Source organism: Hemicordylus capensis, chromosome 2 (assembly GCF_027244095.1).
Source record: "Hemicordylus capensis ecotype Gifberg chromosome 2, rHemCap1.1.pri, whole genome shotgun sequence".
In the NCBI taxonomy this organism is placed as follows: domain Eukaryota; kingdom Metazoa; phylum Chordata; class Lepidosauria; order Squamata; family Cordylidae; genus Hemicordylus; species Hemicordylus capensis.
In genome coordinates, this window is record NC_069658.1 from 119985806 (window position 1) to 120011530 (window position 25725).

Genomic DNA, 25725 nt, shown 5'->3' on the forward strand with positions numbered 1-25725 from the left:
CTTCGCCTTTTTCAGTTCTACAATGTCCTTCTTTAGATGAGGTGACCAGAATTGTACACAGTACTCCAAGTGTGGCTGCACCATAGTTTTGTATAAGGGGATTATAATAGTATCAGTTTTATTTTTAACCCCCTTTCTAATGATCCCTAGCATGGAATTGGCCTTTTTCACAGCTGCCGCACATTGCATTGACACTTTCAACGAGCTGTCCACCACGACCCCAAGATCCCTCTCCTGGTCATTCACCAACAGCTCAGATCCCATCAGCGTATGTGTGAAGTTGGGGTTCTTTGCCCTAATATGCATCACTTTACACTTTCTAACATTGAACCTCATTTGCCATTTTGTGTCCTACTCACCCAGTTTGGGGAGATTCTTTTGGAGCTCCACACAATCTGTTTTGGATTTCACTACCCTAAATAGTTTGGTGTCATCTTCTAATTTGGCCACCTCACAGCTTATCCCTACTTTTAGATCATTTATGAATGCATTAAAAAGCACTGGTCCCTGGGAGACCCCACTTCTTACTTCCCTCCATTGTGAAAACTCTCCATTTATCCCTACCCTCTGTTTCCTGTCCTTCAACCAGTTACCAATTTGCACGTGTACGTGTCCCCTTTTCTCATGACTGCTAAGTTTTCTCAAGAGTCTTTGATGAGGAACTTTGTCATAAGCTTTTTGGAAGTCCAGGTATACTATGTCAACTGGATCACCTTTATCCACACACCTGTTGACACTCTTAAAGAACTCCAAAAGGTTGGTGAGACAAGATTTACCCTTGCAGAAGCCATGCTGGTTCTCCCCCAGCAGGGCCTGTTCTGCTATGTGCTTAACAGTTTTATCCTTTATAGCTTATATGGCACAGAAGTTAAGATGGGCACTTAACTTACAATTTCCATTCCTTTTAGAGCACAAGTGAAAATATAAAGCATCTTAACTTTCATCTTAAACCAAAGGTCTTTGGATTACTGAATGTAGACATTATGAACAGGTGATTGTTGCACTTGCAAGATCTAAGGTGTGCATTAAAAAATTTAAATGTTTGAAGTGATCCTCAAAGAGTTGTTGCCTGAACAAAGAAACAAAATGTGGCAATGCATTTCTGGTATAAGAAATGTGTACATGGATGGATCATAGAGAAGTTATGTTTATGAGGAACAATCTAGTAAGCTTTCTGGTGTATCCTATCAGAATTATTTATGTGCTTCCTGGTACTTTGTGTATAGGATTTGACATAAATGCCTCTGGTTATTGCTTGTATTTGGTTACCTTGCCTAAGGTCATGATAATTGATTAATTTGTCACCATTATTACATGTGACATCTGAACAGTTATTCTGTTTTCTACTTGCTAATATTTTTGTGGCTGAAATTTGGTATTTTTTCCTCATTTGTCTGTATCTGAGTTAACCAATATTAAGGAGATAAATGGTTGTGAAAAACCACCAAGAGAGGAATGTAATGTATCTATTGTAACTAAGTTTAAGTATATTTTTAACTTAGGTTTGAGTATTTCCCCAAATGTTGGAGATCCCTCCCTCAATTTCCCACCTCTTCTCCTGTTGTTAATATATAGATTGTAAGTCCTTCAAGGCAAGGACTTGGCTTGCCCTCTCATTCCTTGTATAGCACCGTGTACTGTACATGGATGGTACTAAGCAAATAATAAGAAACAATATGATTGATGATTGATTAAGTGCCATCAAGTCAGTGTCGACTCTTAGCGACCACATAGATAGAGTCTCTCCAGGATGATCTGACTTCAACTTGGCCTTTAAGGTCTCTCAGTGGTGCATTCCGTGCTGTTGTAATCAAGTCTATCCACCTTGCTGCTGGTCTCCTTCTTCTTCTCTTTCCTTCAACTTTCACCAGCATTATGGACTTCTCAAGGGAGCTGGGTCTTCGCATAATATGTCCAAAGTATTATAGTTTGAGCTGGGTCATTTGTGCTTCAAGTGAAAATTCTGGATTAATTTGTTCTATGATCCATTTGTTCTATGAAACAATATACTAGATGCAAAAATAAGAGATACTATTGTAGTCTCCAGCTGGAAGTAGTCACCAAACCTGGTGAATTGTAAGCAGCAACTCCACATCAGCTTCTCGCTTTGTCCTGTCTTTGTAACAAGTAGTTACAGAACTGCATCATGTGATGTGGTATCATGTTGGGTAGGGATGTTCACAAATGGCTTGTGCAGGCATGGGTGAGGAACGGTTCCCTTCAGAAGCAGGCAAGCAGGTCCTTACCTGCTCCACTGCCAGACGCAGTGCTTGGTCTAGCAAAGGCTGCAGCGGCTGCAATGTTGTTTCCTGCAGCCTGCGTGTGTGCAGGCTGTGGGCCCCCAAGCTGGTTCGGTGCTTCCCCAAAAAGGCTGTGAACCGGTTCATGCACATCCCTAATGTCGAGCTCTCCCTCCAGCCTTCCCATTTTATCGACTAACATGCTGGGAGAATATAGTGAATCTCACAAAAGTGTGATTTGGTTGTAACTGCTAAGCTATCATTTGACTGCTGGGTCTGAGCCTTAATGCACTGCTTTCTCTCCTTGCCAGCACCAATTCCCTCCCTGACTTCCTAATTTGAGGAAATGATGCTTTTCAAGTATATCTGAACCAGCAAAGTAGAGCCGGGGATGTAGCTCAGTGGTAGAGTGCATGCAGAAAGTCCCAGGTTCGATCCCTGAGCTTCTCCAGATAGGGCTGAGAGAGGTTCCCATTTGAAACCCTAGAAAGCTGCTCTCAGTCAAAGTAGGCTGGGCTAGAAAGATCATTGGTGTTCCTCAGTATAAGGCAGTTTCATTTGCTAATTTTAAAATCCAGTTTTAATTGAATCTGTTTTTGTTGATCTATTAATTTTATTCTGTTGTATTTTTAAAATTGTTTTGCTGCTGTTGTAAGCTGCCCTGAGAAGTATTGTAATGGGAGAACAGGTTTTTAACTTTTTGTTTCTGTTTTAACTAATGTTTTACTTTCTGTTTTTATTTTGTTGTAAACCGCCCAGAGACATAAGTTTGGGGTAGTATAAAAGCATGTTAAATAAATAAATAGCACGAGCCTGTTTGACGCTTCCTTTATTAAGCCCCAGACTGGCTTGATGAGTGGGGAGGGGTACCTTTAAGATGCAGGTAAGGAGCTCCTGACCTGTTCACCCCCACCCCACCTCTTCCCCCCTGCTGGCGCTCATTTTAGAAACAGCCGCGTGGGGCTGGAGTGCTGCTTCCTGCAGCTCTGTGCAGTGTCACCATGCACATGGCTGGGGTGCACGTGCGCTGACCATTTGTGTGGTCAGCATTATGTTACTGCCAAGCAAATGGCCAGTTTGCATGTGCCCCAGCCATGTGAGTGCCAGCGCCGCATGGGGCTGCAGGAATAAGTGCTGCAGCCCTGCATGGCTGTTTCTAAAACGAGCACCAGCAGGGTCAAAGCAGTGGGTTGGGGGTGAGCAGGTAAGGACCTTTCCCTAATTCTTGTAACTGCATGTTATGGAAGAAAAGTGGGGCAAAACTCTTTTAGAGTGTGGGTTTGACTGTGTTTAGGTCTGACTTTCTTAATTGGTCATTTCTGACTGGACTGAATGTAAAAGTGGAAAAACTGGTGAATCAGAACACTTTTGCTATTAGGAAGCTGTAGTTTACTCTAGTGAGGACCCAAAGGGAACAGAAGCCATCTTCTGCTGAACTTTCTTTTATTGTAAGTACATATTCATTCCTGAGCCCCTGTAGAATTTGAGCTGCTTCATATGCTACAGGAGACCTTCATACCTTCTTGACTTAAAAAGTCAGGTCATATTTCTGGCTTTCATTAGAAAAACTAGCTGGCAGAATGATGATTTAATAATATAATTGATATTATTAATTATATTCAAGGCCTTTGGTTCTCAGAGGTATATTATACCATAATTATGCTGAAGATGCCTTGGAATTATTCAACTTGGCCTTCCTGTTTTTTCTTCAAGTCCTGTCGATGCAGTATTCATCATATGGATAATTTGTATATTAAAATTAATATACACAATTTGCCCAAAATTAAGATAGAATATAAACATTCATAGAAAATTCAGGGTAAACTTCACTCAGCCCAGGATTGGTGTGAGCATTCCTGGGCGTGCGGGGGGTGTGACTTGCTGCATGGCCTGTGCATTTCATGCACGACAAAGGGAGTTTCGTCCTGGTGTTGAGGACAAACAGGAGCTGAGGTAGATGGGTTGAAGGATGTGTCTGGGAGAGCGGAAGATTGGGGAGGGTCTGGGGGCAGCAGTTTCTTGGGTAGCGGGCACAGGGAGATATGGTGAAAGTTGGGCAGGACGTTACAGAGGAAAGCGGTCCAGATAACTGGGATCTGTTCCTTTTTCTGGCTCTTCTCCCAATCCTGCCGCTCCAGGGAGCTCTGGGAACAATCTCACAAGGATTAGGGTGCTGCTGCTGAATGCCAGTTCAGTAAATCGTTAAACATCTCTCATCCACAATCTGGTTGTGGATGAGCATGCTGACCTGGTATGTGTGACAGAGTCCTGGTTGCATGAGCTAGGTGGGGTTGGTCTCTCTCAGCTCTGTCCTCCAGATTTTCTGATCCTGCAGCAGGCCCACCTTGAAGGTCGGGAAGGGGGGTTTGAGACCTTTCCCCTTTCCAGGTGCCCACTTAGTCAGTCTCCTGATTTTGAGCGTTTGTCCTTGAGGGTGGGTCTCTGAGACAGATAGACCAGGGATTCTGTTGGTTTACAGACCACCCCACTGCACTTCAATCTCCCTACCTGAGCTGGTAGGGATGATCTCAGAGGTGCCATTGGGTCCCTGCAGACTGATTGACTTGGGGTCTTCATTGTCCATGCTGAGGCCCTCTCTAGGGGCATGCATGGTTGCCTGGATATGGGTGCCTGCATGCAGTGCTTGGGTTGCAAGACAAAGTTGTGATTCTTTTGGTATACTGCCCACCCTGCTGTCTAACAGTCTCCCTGCCCGAGCTCTTCGAGGTGGTCTCAAATGTGGCGATCCCAAGGCTGTTAGTCTTCGGGGACTTTAACGTCCACTCTGAAGCTGCCTTGACTGATGCAGCTCAGGACTTCATGTCCTTCATGATGACCATGGGCTTTTCTTAACTGATTTCTGGTCCCACACATGTGGCAGGCCTACACTCAACTTGGTCCTTGAGTCAACAGTATGGGTGTGCAAGCCAGCTGTTTGGCCAGCTTGATTTGAATCTGCACCGAATTTGAACCTGCCTGAGCTCGGGCTCAGCTAAACTGCGTCTGGTACGGCCATCAAGCCAGGCTCAGCCAGCTTATGGGCTGGTTCAGGGGTAAAACTTGTAAAGGGAAATCCAGCTAGGATTCTCCTTTACAAGTAAGGATGGATTATCTAGCCTAATGGGGGAGGGTGGTGGCGAAAAGGGAATCTTTACCATTAGTTTCCTGATGGCAGAGGCTGCAGAGACCCTGCTCATGGCCCTGCCACTAATAGAGATCTGTTTGGTGGGGACTAGAGACAGGGCCTTTTCAATTGTGGTCCCTTGGCTTTGGAACGCCCTCCCTGAAGGGAGCTCCACTCCTTCGCCACGCTCAGTGTTTTTGTTTTTAAATTAAAAACACATCTTTTAAATGAGGCTTTTAAATGTTTTATCTGCCGCTTCTACCTGGTGGGTTTTTAGTTTTTTAGTTCTTGGTTTTTAGTTATTTATTAATAACTTTTAATTTGAAACTTGTAAAATTTGTAATTTTAAATGTGGTTTTAGCCTGATCTTTTAACTTGTTTAATTTTATTAACCGTTTACTTTATACTAGCTGGGCCAGTTGAAGAGCATCTGCGCCTCTAGTTCTCCCCACTCATTCCCACCTGCCCACTGCTGTTTTCTTTCTCTACCACCCTGCCCGCCACTGTCGGTTTTCTGTCTGCCATTGTTTTCTTTCCCTCCCTGCCCGCTGTCACCATTTTCTTGCTGGCCCACCGTTGCCATTTTCTCCCTCCCCCTCCATCTTTCCCACCTTGCATGCAAGCCTGTCTGCTGGCAGTGGCACTTTCTTCGCCCCCTGCCAGCAATTCGCTCTCGAACTCTTGCGAGAGCTGCCACACAAGGGATTAGTGACAGGTATGCCTTAGATAGATTGTGTCTATTTTCTTAATGTTGTGAGCCACCCTAAGCAGTAGTGTACTGGAGGGGCAGGGTATAAATATTTTATTTATTAATAATTATGGCTCCATAGCTGTGCTCTGGGGCTGCTTTGGAGTCAGAACAGAGCCCCAATGCTGGTAAGAACAGGAGCTGTGCTTGCAGTTCTTCTGCAGTTTCCCCCATTTGCAGCAATGGGAAACTGCAAACTCTGCTAGTGCTGCTAGAGCTACCGTCTGTTCTTACAAGCTTCAGGGTTGTATTGTGACTATATTACAGAGCTGTAACACTGCACACCACATGGGCCAGTGTTTTGCTTTCTGTTGGAAGTCAACTGGAGTCTTGGAGACAAATGGTATAAATTTGTCTCCATCACACTTTTAGAAAGTGTGTGAAATCTTGGCTTTTTACCCAGGCTTTTATATGATTGTCTCTGCTGCTGCATTGTATTTTGTATGGTTATATTGTGCTTGTATTTTAAATCTTTTTAGTCACATCTATGTTTTTATATTCTTTTTGTTTCAAATTTTTTATTAACTTTTAACAATAATAGTAACCATAACAATCATAATAAACACAGTTACAAGTTGACTTCCCGTGCACCTCTTTTCATGATACCAACTATAAATTTTACCCTTATTGTAATATTAATTAAAAAAGAAAAACACAAATTTAAACCTTCCACCACCATTAATCTGCCCAACCTGCATTTCAAATCCTGCTGTAAGATCCATAGTAGGAAAATAATTCTTTAAATAAACCAAAAAGGGTTTCCAATCTTCCTTGAAGCGTTCTAAGCTTTGGTCTCTGATCAGTGTTGTAAGTTTTGCCATTTCTGCATATTCTAAAGTTTTTATCAGCCAATCTTCTTTTGAAGGCAGTTCGTTAGTCTTCCATTTCTGTGCATATAATATTCTGGTCGCCGTAGAAGCATACATAAAACAAGTTAAATTATTTGTAGAAATTGCTCCTTGTGTTATTCCTAGCAGGAAGAATTCTGGCTTCTTAGGAAATGTCACTTTAAATATCTTCTTCAATTCATTATATATCATGTCCCAATAGGCCTTGGCCCTCCCACAGGTCCACCACATATGAAAAAAAGTACCTTCAGTATGCCCACACTTCCAACATTTGTTTGAAACATTTTTATACATTAATGCCAGTTTTTTAGGCGTTAGATACCATCTATACATCATTTTGTAATAATTTTCCTTCAAAGCATAACAAGCAGTAAATTTTAAATCACTTTTCCATAGCTTCTCCCACGCTGCCATTTCTATATTATGTCCAACATCTTGAGCCCATTTTATCATAGTTTCCAATTCATCTCTAGTCTCCTCCAAAAGTAGTAATTTATACATTTTAGAGATTAATTTTTCATTGTCTTGACATAATCCCTTCTCAAAATTCGAAATCTGATCTTCAAATCCAACTTTAAGGTCTTTCTTATACACCTCATTTAACTGATAGTACTGAAACCAATCTCTAACCACATTTTGTAATTAAGTTAAAGATTTTAACTTACAATCGTTTCCATGAAAATACAACAGATCTCTATATGTACCCCCAGACATCTGCATATTTGCTTCTTTACGTGATAAAGCTTCAATCGGGGATATCCATAACGGAGTTTTTGGTTCTAACCAATTTTTATATTTTAACCATACCCTCATTAAACTCCTTCTTACAAAGTGATTCAAAAAATCTTTATGTACTTTAGTTTTTTCATACCATAGATAAGCATGCCATCCAAACCTTCTATCAAATCCCTCCAGATCAAGGTCTCTAGGGTTTCTCAATGTTATCCATTCCTTTAGCCATGTCAAACATACAGCATCAAAATACAACCTTAAGTCTGGCAAGGTAAGACCACCGCTTTCCTTTGCATCTGTTAAATTCTTAAAATTTATTCTTGGTCTTTTCCCCTGCCAAACAAATTTAGTTATATCCTTCTGCCATTGCCTGAAACAAGTCAAGTTATTAATTATAGGAATAGTCTGAAAAAGAAATAACATTTTAAGCAAAACATTCATCTTCACCACTGAAATTCTTCCCATCAAAGATAAATTCATTTTAGACCATCTTTGCAAATCTTTTTTCATTGAGTTCCATGTGTTAACTTAATTATTTGAAAACAGCACAGAGTTATTATTTGTTAACCAAACTCCCAAATATTTCACTTTCTTCTCCACTTTTAACTCACTTATTTCACCAAACCTATCTTTACTTTTCTGATCAATATTTTTAGTCAGAACCTTAGTTTTAGTCTTGTTTATGTAAAATCCCGCCAACTGGCCAAATTGCTGTATCTTGTCCAAAAGTCTTTCAATCTTATCCATTGGATTCTCTAAAAATAACACAACGTCATCTGCAAAGGCTCTCAATTTGTATTCTTGTCTCCCGATTTTGGGACCATGTAATTCATCATCTTCCCTAATAGATCTACAAAGCACTTCTATGTTTTTATATTCTAGCTTAATATTTTAATTGTATAATTTTTATAGTCTTGTTTTAATTTTTCTGTGTGAACCACCTTGAGATTGTTTTAATGAAAGGAGGTATACAAATTTAACTATAAATAATAAATAAATAAATAAATAACATTATTTGCCAGTGCTATTTTTGATTACAATTTTCATAGTAACCACTTCCAGGAGGTAGCTATGTTGATCCATAACAACAAAAACAGTGGTGAATGCTATGTTCATCAGAGATGAAGAGAAACATTATAATGAAATAATAATTCCCAATCCTTTTTTAAATGGATCAGACAATTGCATATATTAATACAAAGCACGTTTTGCGTGAATTGAAAGCTGTAATGATAAAGCAAGAGTTGATATTGATTACTTAGTAATTTCATTTAATAGAGATGTGTACATCAGAATGGATTTGTATATCATCCACAAAATCAAATATTAAAACAGAAGAATAAATAGTATTTAGCTTCTGTTTATAGTTGAAACTATATTAATCATAATTCTGTGCTCTGATCTGTTCTGGTAGTTAACAGTACAGCTCTTTTTATTAGTGTGCGGGGTGAGGCGGGGGAAAGCCACAAGCTTTACATTACTATTTATTCTATTTTTTTCCATTAGCCATAAAATATATCAGCAAATAGTCAAGCTTAAAAGTGTGATGTTATTTTATTTAACGCATTTGTATACCGCCCAAAACTTATGCCTCATATTTCTCCAATATTAGCAGTATTTTAAAGGCAATTTTCAAGAGAATAAATGTAAATTTATACGCTCCTGACAATATTATCGGGCTAACGTATTGATTAATGGAACATTTGCAGAAGGATGTTGCACTAGTGCAAAGCTGCTGAGCTAGCTGCTTGCATTCCAGACTAATGTAGCTCTACCGCTAGCATACTTGCCCTTGTGCAACAGTGCACAACTGCAGCATATCTCAGTGGTTTTAAATGACAAGTTTGTACAATTGCTGTGCATTCTTCTTGAACTAGCACAACTTATGTTTGTTGTGCAAGCACTTTATTAGGATTTCAGGCTTTGTATTAAATAATTTACATCTGGAAGCCTTTTCTGTTCCAACTCTGATCCTGATTTACTTCCTGATTTTAAGTTTTTCTGAACTTTGAGCTGGGAGAGATGGGGGTGAGGGTGGGGAAGAGAGAGACACAAAATAGTAAAAATTGACCAGTTGAATTTTCCTATTGGCCTATACTATGTCAGAGGAAGATTGCTTGTATCATACATGCATAAAAGGCAAAATAAGTGTTGATCTACATTTCTTGAGGCTTGATACAAAATGTTGCAGTGTTAATTGCTTATTTCTTGCAGGATTTGCCTAATTGGCTTATTGTTGTAATTCTTTCTTGTAGCACACTCAGTTCTTTGTGTATTTTTCTAGACTGAATTTAGAGGAAGACTTGGATCAGATGAAAGTACGTGAATCTATGGATAAAGCTAAAATACAAGAACTTAATATTTGTTTGCAACAAGAAAGAGAAGGTATGCTCAATTTAGATATTGCACCAAACCATGAGTTGCACTAACCATAGTTTAAAATCCAAAGTATAGTTAAGAACTGTTTGCTTCCCCCGTCCCCCGCATCTTCACATTGCTTTGCTTCACCACCAAATGCTCCTGAGTAAACTTAGCAGTCCTGGGATAAGGGGGCAGGTTCATGTATGGTTAAATGGACAGTTTTCACAATGGAGGGAAGTAGGAAGTGGGGTCCTCCAGGGATTGGTATTGGGACCAGTGCTCTTTAACTTGCTCACAAATGATCTAGAAGTTGGGGTAAACAGGAAAGTGGCCAAATTTGCAGATGACACTAAACGATTTAGGGTAGCGAAATTCACAACAGATTGAAAGGAGCTCCAAAAATATCTCATCAAACTGGGGGAGTGGGCAACAAAATGGCAAATGAGGTTCAATGTAAACAAGTGTAAAGTGATGCATATTGAGGCAAAAAAACCCAACTTCACATGTACGCTGATGGGATCTGAGCTGTCAGTGACTGACCAGGAGAGAGATCTTAGGGGCATGGTGGATAGCGCATTGAAAGTGTCAACTCAGTGCGCGGCAGCTGTGAACAAGGCCAATTCCATGCTATGGATCATTAGGAAGGGAATTGAAAATTAAAATGCTACTATTATACAAACCTATGGTGTGGCCACATCTGCAGTATGTATACAGTTTTTGTCACCGTATCTCAAGAAGGATATAGTAGAACTGGGAAAGGTGCAGCAGAGGGCAACCAAGATTATCAGGAGCCTGGAGCACCTTCCTTATGAGGCTAGGCTACAGCATCTGGGGCTCTTTACTTTGGAAAAGAGGTGGCCAAGGGGAGACATAATTGAGGTATATAAAATTATGCAAGGAATGGAGAGAGTGGACAGAGAGAAATATTTCTCCCTCTCTCATAACACTAGAACTAGGGGTCATCCCATGAAACTGAAGGTTGGGAAATTTAGGAATGACGAGGAAGTACTTTTTCACACAGCGCATAATTAATCTGGAATTCCTTGCCATGGAGTGTGGTGATGGCCACCACTGGCGTTAAAAGGGGCTTAGACAAATTTATGGAGGACAGATCTATCAGTGGCTGCTAGTCTGGTGGCTGTGGGCCACCTACAGCCTCGGAGGCACGATGCCTCTTGATACCAGTTGCAGGGGAGCAATGGCATGAAATGGGGCATGCCCTCATCCCCTGCCTGTGGGCTTCTCAGAGGCATCTGTTGGGCTACTGTGTGAAACAGGATGCTGGACTAGATAGGCCCTGAGCCTGATCCAGTAGGTCTGTTCTTATGTTATAAGTTTCTCTCTTGCTTTCACCCATAAAGACTGTTCCCAAAAACTTTCCTGGTCGATAATACATTGCCACCCCACCCACTTATCAAGAGCTTATTCCCGCCTGGCTTGGGTGAATTTCCAGGGAAACTCTCCTTCTCTTTATTATTGGAAAAGTACACCAAAGACTCCACATTCAGGCTTACACATGGTGAGAAAACTTGGTAGAGTAGCTGAGCAATCAAATTGAGACATGTGTTGCACCAGAGACAAAAGCCCCTTTTCAGCTCCCCTTTCCTGAGTTAAAAATCTCCTCAAAGAGGCTGGTTAAAATTGCAAATAATAATAAAAAAACTTTATTCAAAATACTACAGACTGCTTCCATCTGAGACTTTATCAGCTTTTAGTTACAGCTAAGAAGAACACTCAGCAGTTGCGAGAATACTTCAAAAAGCACCCTCAGATGATGTTGGTGTGGCACACTTTAAAAACCGTGGTTACCCAGTTGCAAAGTACATAGATGTAGGAAACTACAAAAACACCCTTTAAAATCTTGCAGGTCCTCTTACAATGCCCTGTTGGATTAGCACAGGCTCAATGTTTCTTAGCTTAGTGACATTCTAGATAGACAAACCTAGAACAATATCAGGGATGCACAATGCACACGAAAGAAAGATAAGTCTAACACCACATCTGACTAACAAACCATTCCCTAGTCTAAACTCTCCCCAAAGCCAAAAGCCCTGGCTTCCTTTGCCTTGAACTCACTAAAACCATGGTAGGGGATTCAAGTTTCCTTCCCTCCTGGCTTCCCCAGATTTGCAGAGAGATTTTCCTGCAGCCAGACCTCATAGTCACATCTCTTGCCCACCAGAGATCACTGCCTGTCAGGCAGGACAGGGTACACTTCCGGTTCACTCATTACAGAAAAATAAAGACTGCCTGATCGTTACAGGAGTGTAACAAATATTGTCTTGTATTGTACTGGCATTGACGCTTTTGAACTTTGGTGCTGGAGAAGACTTTTGAGGATACCATGGACAGCCAGGAAAACAAATGGATCATGGAACAAATCAATCCAGAATTTTCTCTCAAGGCACAAATGACCAGGCTCAAACTATCATACTTCGGACACATTATGCAAAGATCCAGCTCCCTCGAGAAGTCCATAATGCTGGGGAAAATTGAAGGAAAGAGAAGAAGAGGATGACCAGCAGCAACATGGATAGACTCGATTACAACAGCAATGAATGCACCACTGAGAGGCCTTAAAGGCCAAACTGAAGACAGATCATCCTGGACAGACTCTATCTATGTGGTTGCTAAGGGTCAACACCGACTTGACGGCACTTAATCAATCAATTATAATGGTTGTTCATTCTTTGTTGTGTCAATGGTCACTTTAAACTGCACAAGTATAATGTTTAGAATATACCTCACTTAGTTTTGTTTGGTAACAATGAACATTTTAACAAATGTGTGACTTTTCCATTTGTTGCATTTGGGTTCCTTATATTCTGCATCATAGAAAAATTAATTAAATCACCTTTTTTCTCAGTTTGTGTAAGAGATAGATGGATAGAGAGATAGACTTAGATGCCGTTCATATATCTAATCATGTTGTAAGAGTAACAGAGGTGCTTTGATCCGTTTATTATTAAAAACTTTAAAAAATCCTTTAAAAGTAAATGTTCATATAAAACCTACAGTTGGCATTCAAATGAGTGAATATTTAGAAAAAGATGAAAAGCATCTATGTATTACCATTGCATGTTACTTAAAGGAATTGGAAAATGTATGCAGTACCACTGTGCTGAGGGATTATACTTGGAACTAACATGGGAGCTAATAGATTAATATCAAGGTAAAGGTACATATTCCCCAGTTGCACAGTTTTACTTTTTTCAGCTTTTATTATCTTTAGAGTAGTGCTCCATTTATTTCATGAATACAGAAGTTTTAATTGGCTATGACATGTTCCAGAGACAAAAGAAAGGTCTAATTCGCTCTAACAAACTTGTTAGTCACTGTTTATGCCAAGAGGATTGCTAATCTACGGAGAATAGCATGCTTTGCTTCTACTTTTGCTTTGTTTGTGAACTGAAAATTCTCAGCTGACCTGCTGTGTCCACTTGCAGTTTTGAATGATGCTTCTAAACCAACCTTTTATTCTATGTAACAGACATTATTCTCTAAGGAAGCATGTGTTGCTTAGCTTAAAGTGATATTTTTACAATTTTTTTAGCAGTCCCCCCCGCCCAGTCCATTTTCTTTGGATAGCATTGTTAATGCCTGATTTACAGTGAAATCACAGCTGTGGCCTGGTTCTCACATGCATATAGATAATTTGACCCCCCCCCCACACACACATTTGTTTAAATTGCATTTGATGAATGGTAGCCAAACGTGTGAACTTACTTCATTGAAAAGCATTGCATATGAAGGGAAGTGAGGAGATATAAAATACCTGTCTGGGATGTTATGTCTCTGATGGGTTCATTCACATGTGCAAGTCATCATTTGATGTAACAATAATCAAGTAATGAACCACTGGCAATCTGTTTGCATGAGTGCTTTCCCAAGTGTTCCTGGCAATTTCCGGTATGTGGTCACAAAGCAGTGATGCTGCCATCCATCTATTCTTTGCATGGCAAGAATAGCTGGAGCTGCTCCATACAAATGACTATGTGAGCAATTGTTGGGTTTTCAAATGGTTGGCACACTGCGGATTACACTTTTGGCAATATTGTGTCCATTTTGTAAACAATGAATTGTACATTTTAAAAACAAGCATTGAGGTACCCAAGTTTTGGGCTAGAATAGGGAAGGAGGAGCAGCCTATGGATACTATTGAGTGTGTACATGTTCTTCAGAGCTGTTGGAGTTTCTAATTGCTTTGAATCTCCAACATTACAGTGGAATGACATGTGTGACTTATTCTGTAAAGTACCTGATCTTTCACCTTACAAAAAAGGGAGTTTAAAGTTCCATCCACCCTAATTCTGCTACTGTTTGCTTTGTTCACCAAACACTCTGATCCTCCTGGCAGGGGATAAGACCCAGAGAACAGAACTGTTAGTGACTCTGTAGATAAAAAGACGGTGAATTCGTCTTTTAAGGCACAGAAGGAATAGTCTATAAAAGAATGAAGATGGGAATAAAAGTAAAGCATCTTTAACCTGTAGATCTATTGTACCTTTGAAAAGCTTGTACTGGGAGGAAAACATGGTGATGCTACAAAGATTAATAATTATACAGCATAAGACTTTGAAAGGGGGTCACCCTTTTGAGACTGACCAAACAGCTTGACAAGAAAATAGACCACATTATTCATGAGTGGGAAACTAATGAACCCATTTCCTTAAAATGTTTTAGTATTGTTTTACTAGGATATTAGATGTCATGCTATATTATTTATTCCCCCTACCAGAGCTGCTCTTTCGACTTGGTGAAGAGGATGGGGTCAGGAACAGTACTCCAAAGAAGAATGTGAAAGAAATATCAGCTGAGACATTACAGAAGGTACCCTAATCTGTAAGATATTGAGTCTAGCAAGTTAAATCTCAATTTCAGTGTAGGGGCTCATATATTAAAAGACAGAACTGATGAATGTAAGCCATGTGTTCTCTCTCTCTCTCTTTTAATTACCTCCCATAATTCAAAAAAACCCCATCTGCCAAAATAGTCTCAGAAATCAATGTTCATGGAACATATGTGTGTGTGTGTGTGTGTGTGTGTGTATATATATATATATCTTACAGGGTCAAAGAAAATTAAAAATGTGTTTCAAGAGATAGTGAACGGGGGTGGGGGAGGGATCTAGAAATGTTTTAAATGTAAGCATATCTTTATTTTCAAAAGCTTTAGTAATTTTCATTCTGTGAGCTTCAGTTTACCTTTATATGGTTTGACAAATAAAAAGTATCAGGGGTGTACTTTTTGTTTGTTATGCCCCATAAAGGTAAACTGAGGCTTACTTTTTCTGCTGGCAAACCTCATAATTTCAAAACAGTATTGTACACATAAATGTGTAAAATTTTAACATAAAACAATATAGTGTACATTTAACAATCTCCTTGGTTTAATGTCTGTATATGTTTAATTCCCAAAATGTGTGCTGCAGCATGCTCACAAGGGAATGACACAAAAAGTAAATTAATTAAAGACTTCTGAAATCCCAAAGTACCCATGCACACAGAGGCTTCCTGTTATGTCCTTGCTCCTTTATGATGTAGGCAATTCTGACTCATCCTTTACTAGGAGCAGCCGAGTCATTTAATCATTTCTAACATAAGAACAGCCGTGCTGGATCAGGCCCAAGGCCTATCTAGTCCAGCATGAAATGCAACAGAATTACCCTCAAAGATGTCTGTTCATTGTATCTCTGCATGAAATTGAATGAATGAATGAATGAATGAATGAATGAATAAATAAATGATTCACTGCTCCAAATCAGCCCCCCACACCAGGATTAGGGAATTCTGACCTAGAATTGGGGGATTTTAATTAATTAATTAATTAATATATTATTTTTTGTATGATTGGGTGATTTAATTGCTCCTGATGTAGAAATGATTCAGAACTATCTGACCTCAAAGACAGTTTATTGCACCTTTTAATGAATCACTGCTCTGGAATTGTCTCCATCCAAGTATGATGCACACCTAGATCAGTTACTCATGCAGGAGTTCCAGGGGTTGACTCTTTTGGAAGATAATTTATACACTTGAATATTCTAAGTGCCTCTTCAGATGTAATGCAGAACTGTGGTTAAAGCCTGGTTCTGCTTGATGTCCCCAAGCCTATGGAGATCACACTCCCCCACACCCATACATGCAACTACTTCCAGGTTATATTGGAATAAGCCAAATGGGTCTATTCACACATCTTGATTAATCTTGGTTTATTCAAACCTACATAAAATGTTTTTAGGTTTAAAGTGGTTCTGTGTGAGATCTGAACTTGCCCTAAAAGTAAACATTTTTGAACTTAAGTATAAAGTGTGCCTCACCTGTTAAGAGTTTATGAAGCACTGCACTACCTAAATAGCAGTGTTTATATTTTACACTGTGCAGTAACAAACTGGATCAGATTACATTTAGAATTGATATTTCTAGTTTGCTCCAGAGTTTAGTTTGTTAACAGCTGTTCAGTTAAGAGGGTGCATTTTACCATATGTTTTGTTCATTCAAAAAAAAAAAAAAAATCCTTAAAAGAGACTTACTGCTTCACCATCTCTAACTATTTTAAAGTTACTTAAATGGAAGTTTTAGAAGTGTGCTTCAGCTGAATATATAAGACCTCGTTACTTAATGTCAATATTGCTATGTCCATTTATCTTATATTTGTGAGTTAGCTTGTAGGAAGTACAGTAATTTACAGCAGATGATGTGATTGCGTATACTTCTAACACTTGCCATATGGTCAGGTAATGAAGGCTGTCATCTCGTTATTACTGAATGACAAACATCATGTTAAAATAATAATACAGAACAGGAAATGCTCACATTCATTTATCTTAAGGTAGAGTGAGTAATTGAAATAATTTGAGTGTTACAGTAGAGGATGTCACAGCTATCATCTGTGTAATTTTGTTTGCCAGGTACACTATAATTTCTGTCTCTGTGGATAGAAAGTGTTATCATAAGACCTTAGGGTACAAACCTTGAAGACATTCATTGTGTCCTTTCAACTACTGTAAATGATTTAGCCCACCATTAAATAAAGAAGAAGCTTTTTTGTAAGGCTAAAAGGCAACTAACACCTTCATTTGGAAGGGTCAGACAAACCCATACCTTGGCACTGGTGCAAGAATTCTTCACCATGGTGTATGCATTGGCCAGGTTAACAGAGAGATGATGCACTGCTGCCTTTCATAACTGTAAGTGGCTGGATTGTGGTGGGAGGTAACCACAGCTAAGAGGTATAGATCCATAGTATCATGCAAATGTATTAAACAGTAGAATGGTGGCATTTTAATAGCAGTTGGGCATAGTGGCTGACGTCCAGACTAATGAAGCACCGGTGCTCTGGGAGACTTCACCAGTGCACTAATGCTTCTGAAGAGTTCAACTAAGTGAGCTCGACTGCTCATGCAGCATGGAGAGGAAAATATGACAACATTTCCCTGGAAGCACTCTGTGCCACACAAAAATATGTCCCTGCTGGTTGCCACGAGGTCATCAACATTTGTTTCCCTGTGTGCAAGCACTGGTGCGATGTTAATCTGGAGCTCTTCAGGAGCACTGATACTTGTCCCATAAAGGAAAAAGGAAAGGTTGTGCCATCAAGCCGGTGTCAACTCCTGGCAACCACAGAGCCATGTGGTTTTCTTGGTAGAATACAGGAGGGGTTTACCATTGCCTTCCTCCCACAAAGTATGAGATGATGCCTTTCAGCACCTTTCTGTAACGCTGCTGCCTGATATAGGAGTTTCCCATATTCTGGGAAACATACCAGCAGGGGTTCGAACCAACAGCCTCCTGCTCTCTAGGCACTTCCCCTCTTGTGCCATTAGGTGGCTACTTGTCCCATAGAAGAGCATGGAAATCCTAAATTAGAATACCTTAACCACAGTACTTCACACACAAACACATGAACAGAAATTCTCAGTAGCATTTCAAACACAAGCACACACATATGTAGCATGCAGCAGCATTTCACATGAAAGTGCACAAATGCAGCTGTTCCCTTTTCCCCATCTGTTGTCTTCACCTATTGCTGTTTGCTCAGTCCAGCCATTTCCCCAACTGCTGGAAAGCACAATCGGCTGAGCAGACATGTGTTGCAATACTTGCCCTCAATTAAATAACTGATTAAAATAGAAAGTTTGCAATCTCAGTTTTAGAATATATGACTGTCTTTCACCAAACCTGTAAAAGGCATATCTTTGCAATAGACTTGGGTTGTTTTTTTTTTTTTTTTGACACAATATAAATTCCCTATAGGATATTGGGTGTGATGGCAAGTCAGACAATTGATCCATCTAGCTCAGTAGTGTCTACACCAGGGATTCTCAAACTTGGGTCCTCAGGTGTTATTGGACTTCAACTCCCATAATCCCCAGCCTCAGTGGCCTTTGGTTGGGGATTATGGGAGTTGAAGTCCAATAACACCTGAGGACCCAAGTTTGAGAATCACTGGTCTACAATGACTGACAGCAACTCTCTGAAGTCTCAGGCAAGAGTCTTTCCCAGACTTACTTGGAGATCGTAGGGATTGAACCTGGGACCTCCTACACACAAAGCAGATGCTCTTCCACTGAGCCATAGCTCCATCCCCATGTGCATAGATTATGAACAGATTTGTATTGGACACCATAAAACCTCATACAGATCATTTAGGCTTTACCAGTGAAGATTGGCACTATGGCTATCTATGACCGGCACTATGGACACTTACTTTCATATCTATTCCCTGTACCAGGGGGTTTCAACCTTTTTAAAACAAGTGTAGTGTTCAGAGCAAATTTCTTAAACTGTTATAAGTTGAATATTCTTTATGAGGATTGCCTATAGTTATTCCTGTAGGGCTCTAATATTCAGTTCATTCAGGTTCCATTGTTTGTTTTTCTAGGTTTTACATACGTAAACACAGAAACCTTCCTTATACCTAATCATTTCCTTGGTCCACTCCTAGTATTGTCCATTCTGACTGGCAGCAGATCTACAGGGTTTTATGATGAATCACCTTGACGTCTTATATATTCTTATATAAACATCATAGTTCCCGTGTTTTGCCCTCTAAGATTTGGATCCCCCCAAGACAAATTTGAACTCTTACTCAAAGATTAGCTATTCTGCAACCACCATGTGCCACATGTGCACACATACCACATTGTAATTATATGCCAGTTTGAGGATAAAATATGTGGTCTTTATCCAGATTTCTATAAAGCACCCATCACTTATGCGCTATTCAGGAAGGATTGCTGGCCATTTTGTTAACTCTTCGTTTCATAAAAACCTGCAGTCCAAAATTAGGTTGGCCTGCTTGGGGGATGAACCTGGTTGGCATAGAGCAGGCCTGCTCAACTTAGCCCCCCCCCAGATGTTTTTGGACTACAACTCCCAGAATCCCCAGCCACAGTGGCCAATAGCCAGGGATTATGGGAGTTGTAGGCCAACATCTGCAGGAGGGCCAAAGTTGAGCAGCCCTGGCCTAGAGGAATGAACTGATATCAGAAGTACCATATCTATATATATAATTCTCCTGGGTGTGCCCAGGAGAAATGCGTCCCGGCAGCCCAGCTGATTGGCTGGGCTGCAGGGGGCGCCTGATTGGCTGGGCTGCAGGGGGCGCCTGATTGGCTGGCAGCACACCCAAGAGAATTCGCTTGCTGGGCGGCTGCGGAGGCAAGGCGGTGGGCCCAGGGCCGCAGCGGCGGAGCCCAGCGAGGTGGTGGGCCCAGCAAGGTGGCGGCGGCCCCGGGGCGAGGCGGCGGGCCAGGCCGTGGTGGCGGGGCCCAGTGAGCGGCGGGCCCAGCGAGGCGGGGCAAGGCGGCGGGGCCCAGTGAGGCGGCGGGGCCGGGCCCGGCCGCGGAGGCGAGGCGGCGGGCCTGATGGCGGCACTCTGGGGCCGGCCAGGCCCGCTGGCGGCAGCGGCCACACTCTTCCCCGCCGGAGACGGGGGCGGGAGGAGAGAGAGAGGTAGCCTGGCCTGGCCGGGCCCGGCCGCGGAAGCGAGGCGGTGGGACTGGCCCGGCCGCGGAGGCGAGGCGGCGGGACTGGCCGGGCCCAGCCACGGAGGCGAGGCGGCCCCCGCTCTCGGCCCCCGCAGGGCGGCAGCGGCCGCACGGGTCAGCTAGTAGAATAATAATTCATTACACTTATAACTAGAGGGGTTTTTTGCTATCACATTCTTCATGTCTTTAGGTAAGTGCATTGAGTATGTAAGTCTTTTAAGTATCTACATCAAAATCAGTGGCCAACATCCTGACTAACAAAGTGCCATGCAGCAGTGTTACATTCCAACTAAGGCTGTGGTTGTGTGGGTGGAAGTGGGGAGGGGGGCGAGAGGAATCTCTCCCTTCCACCCACAGCTCCCTGCACCACCTAAAATTAAGTCCCTGAGTCTCAGGGACCCACCTTTGAGTGGTGCAGGCAGCTGCAGAAGATAGTGGGGGGGGGGGAATTCCTCCCTTTCCCCACATGTCGCCACAGCCTTAGTCTGGAAAGTAACACTGATCATGAGTCAGAATGTCAGCCAATGAAATGTATAAATATAGTTTGAGAAAATATGACTCAAAATTAATAGTGCTTAGAATGTGTTGCTAAATCCCTTAGTATACTTGTACTTCTGTGTCACTTTGTAGACAATTTTTAACTTTTACCATCTGCCCTTTGTTCAACAGATGTATTATTGCACTTCAAATATATTCATCTATGCTACCTTGGAATTATTTTTCAATTAGGGACTTTAAATAGCTTTTGTCCTTGTGCTGGATGTAATTTTGTTTTCATAAAGTATAGGAGATTAAGACAGAGTGGATAGATTGGCTACTATTTAAAAGGTTACAACAAAAGTTTTTTTCGTTGTTGTGTTTAGGTTTCACAATTGGAAAGAAGGCTTAAAGGGTTTGAGAGAGAATCAAGGAAGCTGAAGGAAGTTAATAAAGAGTTAACTAAGGATGCAAGTGATCTGAAAACATCTCTTAAGCAGCACAGAGAAGAAGCAGAGACCAGAGAGAGGGAGCTGGAGAAGCTACTGAAAAAGCTCATAGAAGTAAAGAAGGACAAATCAGACCTTCAGTTAATGATAGATGGATTGGAGAGAGAGGTTGCCTCTCTGAAGAGGCAAGTGGCAGAAGCAAACTCGTTGAGAAATGAAAATGAGGATCTGCTGAGTCAAGTGAAGCAATTGCAGAGTTCACTGGACCAAGCGAGGATAGTGGGCTCTGTGGCCAGAGTGGAAGCAACCTGTGGCCAATGTAGATGTAAGAGCGCAAGCGCCAAAGTTAAGTTGAAAACAGGGAAGAAAAAGAGCTTAGTGGAACATCACCAGTCTTTTCTCAATCAGTCCATCAAGGTTATGAGCGGTGTGTTTGAGAACTTCAGTAAGGACGGCTGGGAGGATATGAGTGAAAGCAGGTACGGCTCTCATTAACTTAGCTCTGCGGAGGGGACACTGTGCATATGTAAAGCACTAGCAAATAGAAACTGAATTTCAACTACTGTCGATTTGGTATTCAGAAAAAATACTGTCAGAGCCTTTGAAATATCTTGGGAGGTCTTGTTCTGAGTTTATTGACTGAAATTTGCATGCAAAATTAGCCACAACTGCATGAGTATTTGAATAGGTGCCAGGAAACCCAAAAGAAGGCAATGCTTGATTTCTTCCAGTGATGCTATTTTCATGCAGTCATGAGGCTTGAAATTGACAGTTTGGCAGGTTGATTTAATTTGCTGGCCCTTTGCATATTCACCACTGACAGCTAAGGATTCCCAGGCAAGCCTACGAAATCGGTTTAGTTATCTTGTGACATGCCGACCCGGGAGGAGAAACATTTCCCCCCCTTAATTTAGTTAGATAAATTTTGAATGACCCATTTCAGCTTGCTACCAGATGTCTACAAGCTGTTTAACATCCTTTAAATTAAAGACCATCTACACTAATTATTTCATGTATGTTTTATGCTCAGTCATTGTACTAACTTTAATTGAATGATGGTTGAAAATTAGTTCTGTAAAGGTAAGTATAGCCACATAATCTGTTGCAAAGTCCTCAATGGACACTATAGTCAACATTTAAACAATGCCATTTTAGGATGTTTCCATAGGCTGTGAGAGGCTAGTGGCATGAAGTTCTTCAGTTTCCCCAATTAACTTCATTTTGCACAATATAATCCCGATAGTATAGGCATTGCCCAACTTCCCCACTGTGCTTTAGAATAATGTGCATATTCATTGAATTATTTCCAATTTCCCATGGAGGATATAGGTCACTTGTGGGGGGGGGGGGATATTAATGTTGTAAAACTGAACCATTTTGTAGGATTGCTTTTCATGTTATTCAATCTGAGTTGTATATGACCTCTATACATTTAAAATTATATAAATTCAGGTTGAACAGTGTCCACCTTAGACAAATGAATAAACTTTCTGTGCACATTATCTAACTATCTGAATAAAAGTCGGCAGAAACATGATCAGCTTAGAAAACATTTTTTCAAGTAATGTGGTTGTTGTCCCATTCAAAAGATATAACAGGGCTCTTCATAATAACATGCACATTATATTTCTAAATGTTTTGAAGAATTAAGATTATTCAAACCTTGAGTCAGTTTGTTATACAAATATCTAAATGTTCTTCTACAACATAAATGATCAAAGAATAGTCATATTCAAAACCCACCAAAAATAATCATTCTGGTGACATGTTGCAGTATCACTGTAACACATATCTATTGGTAACTAATTAGTCAAAACCGCTGATAATTCATATGATCCTGTGGAGCTGCTTTATATGTGGTGCTGCCTTATTAATCAGACCATTGGCTCATCTAGGTCAGTATTGTCTATGCTGCTTGGCAGTGGCAAGCAGGTTTCAGACAGAGATCTTTCCCAGTTCTATCTAGAAATGCAAAGGATTGAACCAGGAACCTGCTTGCAAAGCATGTGCGATACCACTGAACTACTGCCACTGGTCTCTTACCTCTAGCATTTGATCATGTATATCTGGTTTGTAATATTAATGCTCTACCATCAACAGTAGGTCTGGGTCATGTGAATACTCCTAACAACACTGGAGTTAACATTACTGGAGTTGAACATCAGTCATATCATAATTATTGTCCCAAACTGGTTGATACATCCTTTTGTCTCATAGTGATCAGTGGTTTTTGCTCACAACTTACTCATGAAACTCCCGTAACCAGCTGGTTGGAATTCAAGTCTCCATTTGTGAACTATAGTCTCATATGCTGCTATCGACTATTAGAAATGTTCAAGGGAACCTTATGTGCAATTTAGAATGCTTTGTGACTTAACATTTGATCTCTTGCTTTTTATCAATGCGCCAAATTCTGCTGATTTAAAGCAATATATATGTAGAGCCACAAAGTGTGTGTAGATATATTATATGGTCTTTCTCTCCCATGTTGCTTCACTTTAGAACTTTGAACTGATTAAATGTCTGAATTGTACAGTATGATATTGAAATGTAAGAAATTCATCTATGTAAAAAAAATCTTAAGGAAAAAATGCATTATGCCATTGTTATCACTTAGGTCTACACAAATGTAAAGATGGTGTTAAAACAGTTCTTTGGAGTCCAATTTAGAAACTAAGGCTGCAGTTCTTCTTAGGGAAATTCATGCAGTACCAAGCTTTCCAGAGACAGGACAGATCTGATGCTTTAGAAGAAAGATTCAGTAAGCAGTTCAGGAGGAATGTGTCTGACTTCTACCTGTGCTGACTTTCTCACTAGAAAAAGAAATCCTTATAAATATGTTGCATTTCTGCCATGCGGTAGAATTGCCACCTGCACAGGCACTACTTTCCCCCCTGTTCTGCTCTACAGATTATAGGGGAATTAGAGCAGGACTGAAGTTGGTGCTCCATAGCCTGTAGGGATCCAGTATGCTAAGTTATTACTTTCAAGATACAAAATAAATTTCCTATACAAACCTGTTCTTAGACACTTAGTTGAAGATTATTTAAGTCTGAAGAGTGAAGGCTTATTTGAACCTTGCCAAAATGGAAGGCTTCCATATGCCAGGTTATTTAAATAACTTGAAAACTGACTTTGCTGAGTTCATATTTATTATTATTATTTTACATTTATATCCCACTCTTCCTCCAAGGAGCCCAGAGTGGTGTACATGGTTATGTTTACCCTCACAACAACCCTGTGAGGTGGGTTAGGCTGAGAGATATGTGACTAGCCCAGAGTCACCCAGTGAGTTTCATGGCTGAATGGGGATTCGAACTCAGGCCTCCCTGGTCCTAATCCAACACTCAAGCCACTATACCACACTGGCCTTTTATCAACAAAATATGTGCCCTTCTTATTTATTTTACTTTATTTTAGATGTATATCCTGCTCTTCCTGCAAGCAGCCCAGAGTGATGTAAATGGTTATGTTTATCCTCAAAACAACCCTGTGAGATAGATTTGGTTGAGATAAGTATTTGGTCCAGAGTCATGAGTTTCATGGCTGAGTGGAGATCTGAATTTGGGTTACCCCTAATAGATCACCACTCTAACCTGTACACCACACATAAGAACAGCCCTGCTGGTTCAGGCCCAAGGCCCATCTAGTCTAGCATCCTGTTTCGCACCAGATGCCACAGGAAGCCACAGACAGGAGTTGAGGGCGTGCCCTCTCTCCTGCCATTACTCCCCTGCAACTGGTACTCAGAGGCATCCTGCCTTTGAGGCTGGAGGTGGCCCACAGCCCTCCGACTAGTAGCCATTGATAGACCTCTCCTCCATGGAGTCATCCAAACCCCCCTTAAAGCCATCCAGGTTTTTGGTTGTCACCACATCCTGTGGCAGAGAGTTCCACAAGTGGATCACGCATTGTGTGAAAAAGTACTTCCGTTTGTTGGTCCTAGACTTCCTGACAATCAATTTCATGGAGTGACCCCTGGTTCTAGTGTTGTGTGAGAGGGAAAATAATTTTTCTCCCTCCACTTTCTCCACACCATGCATGATTTTATAGAACTCTATCATGTCTCTCCGCAGTTGTCTTTTTTCTAAACTAAAAAGCCCCAGGTGTTGTAGTCTTGCCTCATAAGAAGGGTGCTCTAGGCCCCTGATCATCTTGGTTGCCCTCTTCTGTACCTTCTCCAGTTCAACAATGTCCTTTTTAAGATGTGGTGACCAGAATTGTATGCAGTACTCCAAGTGTGGTCGCACCATAGTTTTGTATAAGGGCATTATAATGGTAGCCATTTTATTTTCAATCCCCTTCCTAATGATCCCTAGCATGGAATTGGACTTTTTCACAGCTGCCGCACGTTGAGTCGACACTTTCAACGAGCTGTCCACCACGACCCCAAGATCCCTCTCCTGGTCAGTCACCAACAGCTCAGCTCCCATCAGCATATACTTGAAGTTGGGGTTTTTCGTTCCAATGTGCATCACTTTACACTTGTTAACATTGAACCACATTTGCCATTTTGTCGCCCACTCCCCCAGTTTGGAGAGATCCTTTTGGAGCTGCTCACAATCCGTTTTGGATTTCACTACCCGGAAGAGTTTGGTATCATCTGCAAATTTGGCCACATTGCTGCTTACCCCTGCTTCTAGATCATTTATGAATAAATTAAAAAGCACCGGTCTGAGTACAGATCCCTGGGGGACCCCACTTCTTACTTCCCTCCATTGTGAAAACTCTCCATTTATACCTACCCTCTGTTTC

The 25725-nt window shown here is 41.0% G+C and overlaps 1 protein-coding gene across 3 annotated transcripts in view; it reads left to right on the forward strand.

Annotated features, from left to right (window-relative positions):
- Positions 1-25725, forward strand: part of CNTLN (centlein) — a 351601-nt gene that overhangs the window by 186092 nt on the left and 139784 nt on the right. For all 3 annotated transcript variants that reach the window (XM_053300359.1, XM_053300360.1, XM_053300361.1), the window contains 3 exons: positions 9977-10077; positions 14792-14883; positions 20908-21449. In XM_053300359.1, the coding sequence (XP_053156334.1) occupies positions 9977-10077; positions 14792-14883; positions 20908-21449 (735 nt within the window). The remainder of the gene's footprint in view (positions 1-9976; positions 10078-14791; positions 14884-20907; positions 21450-25725) is intronic.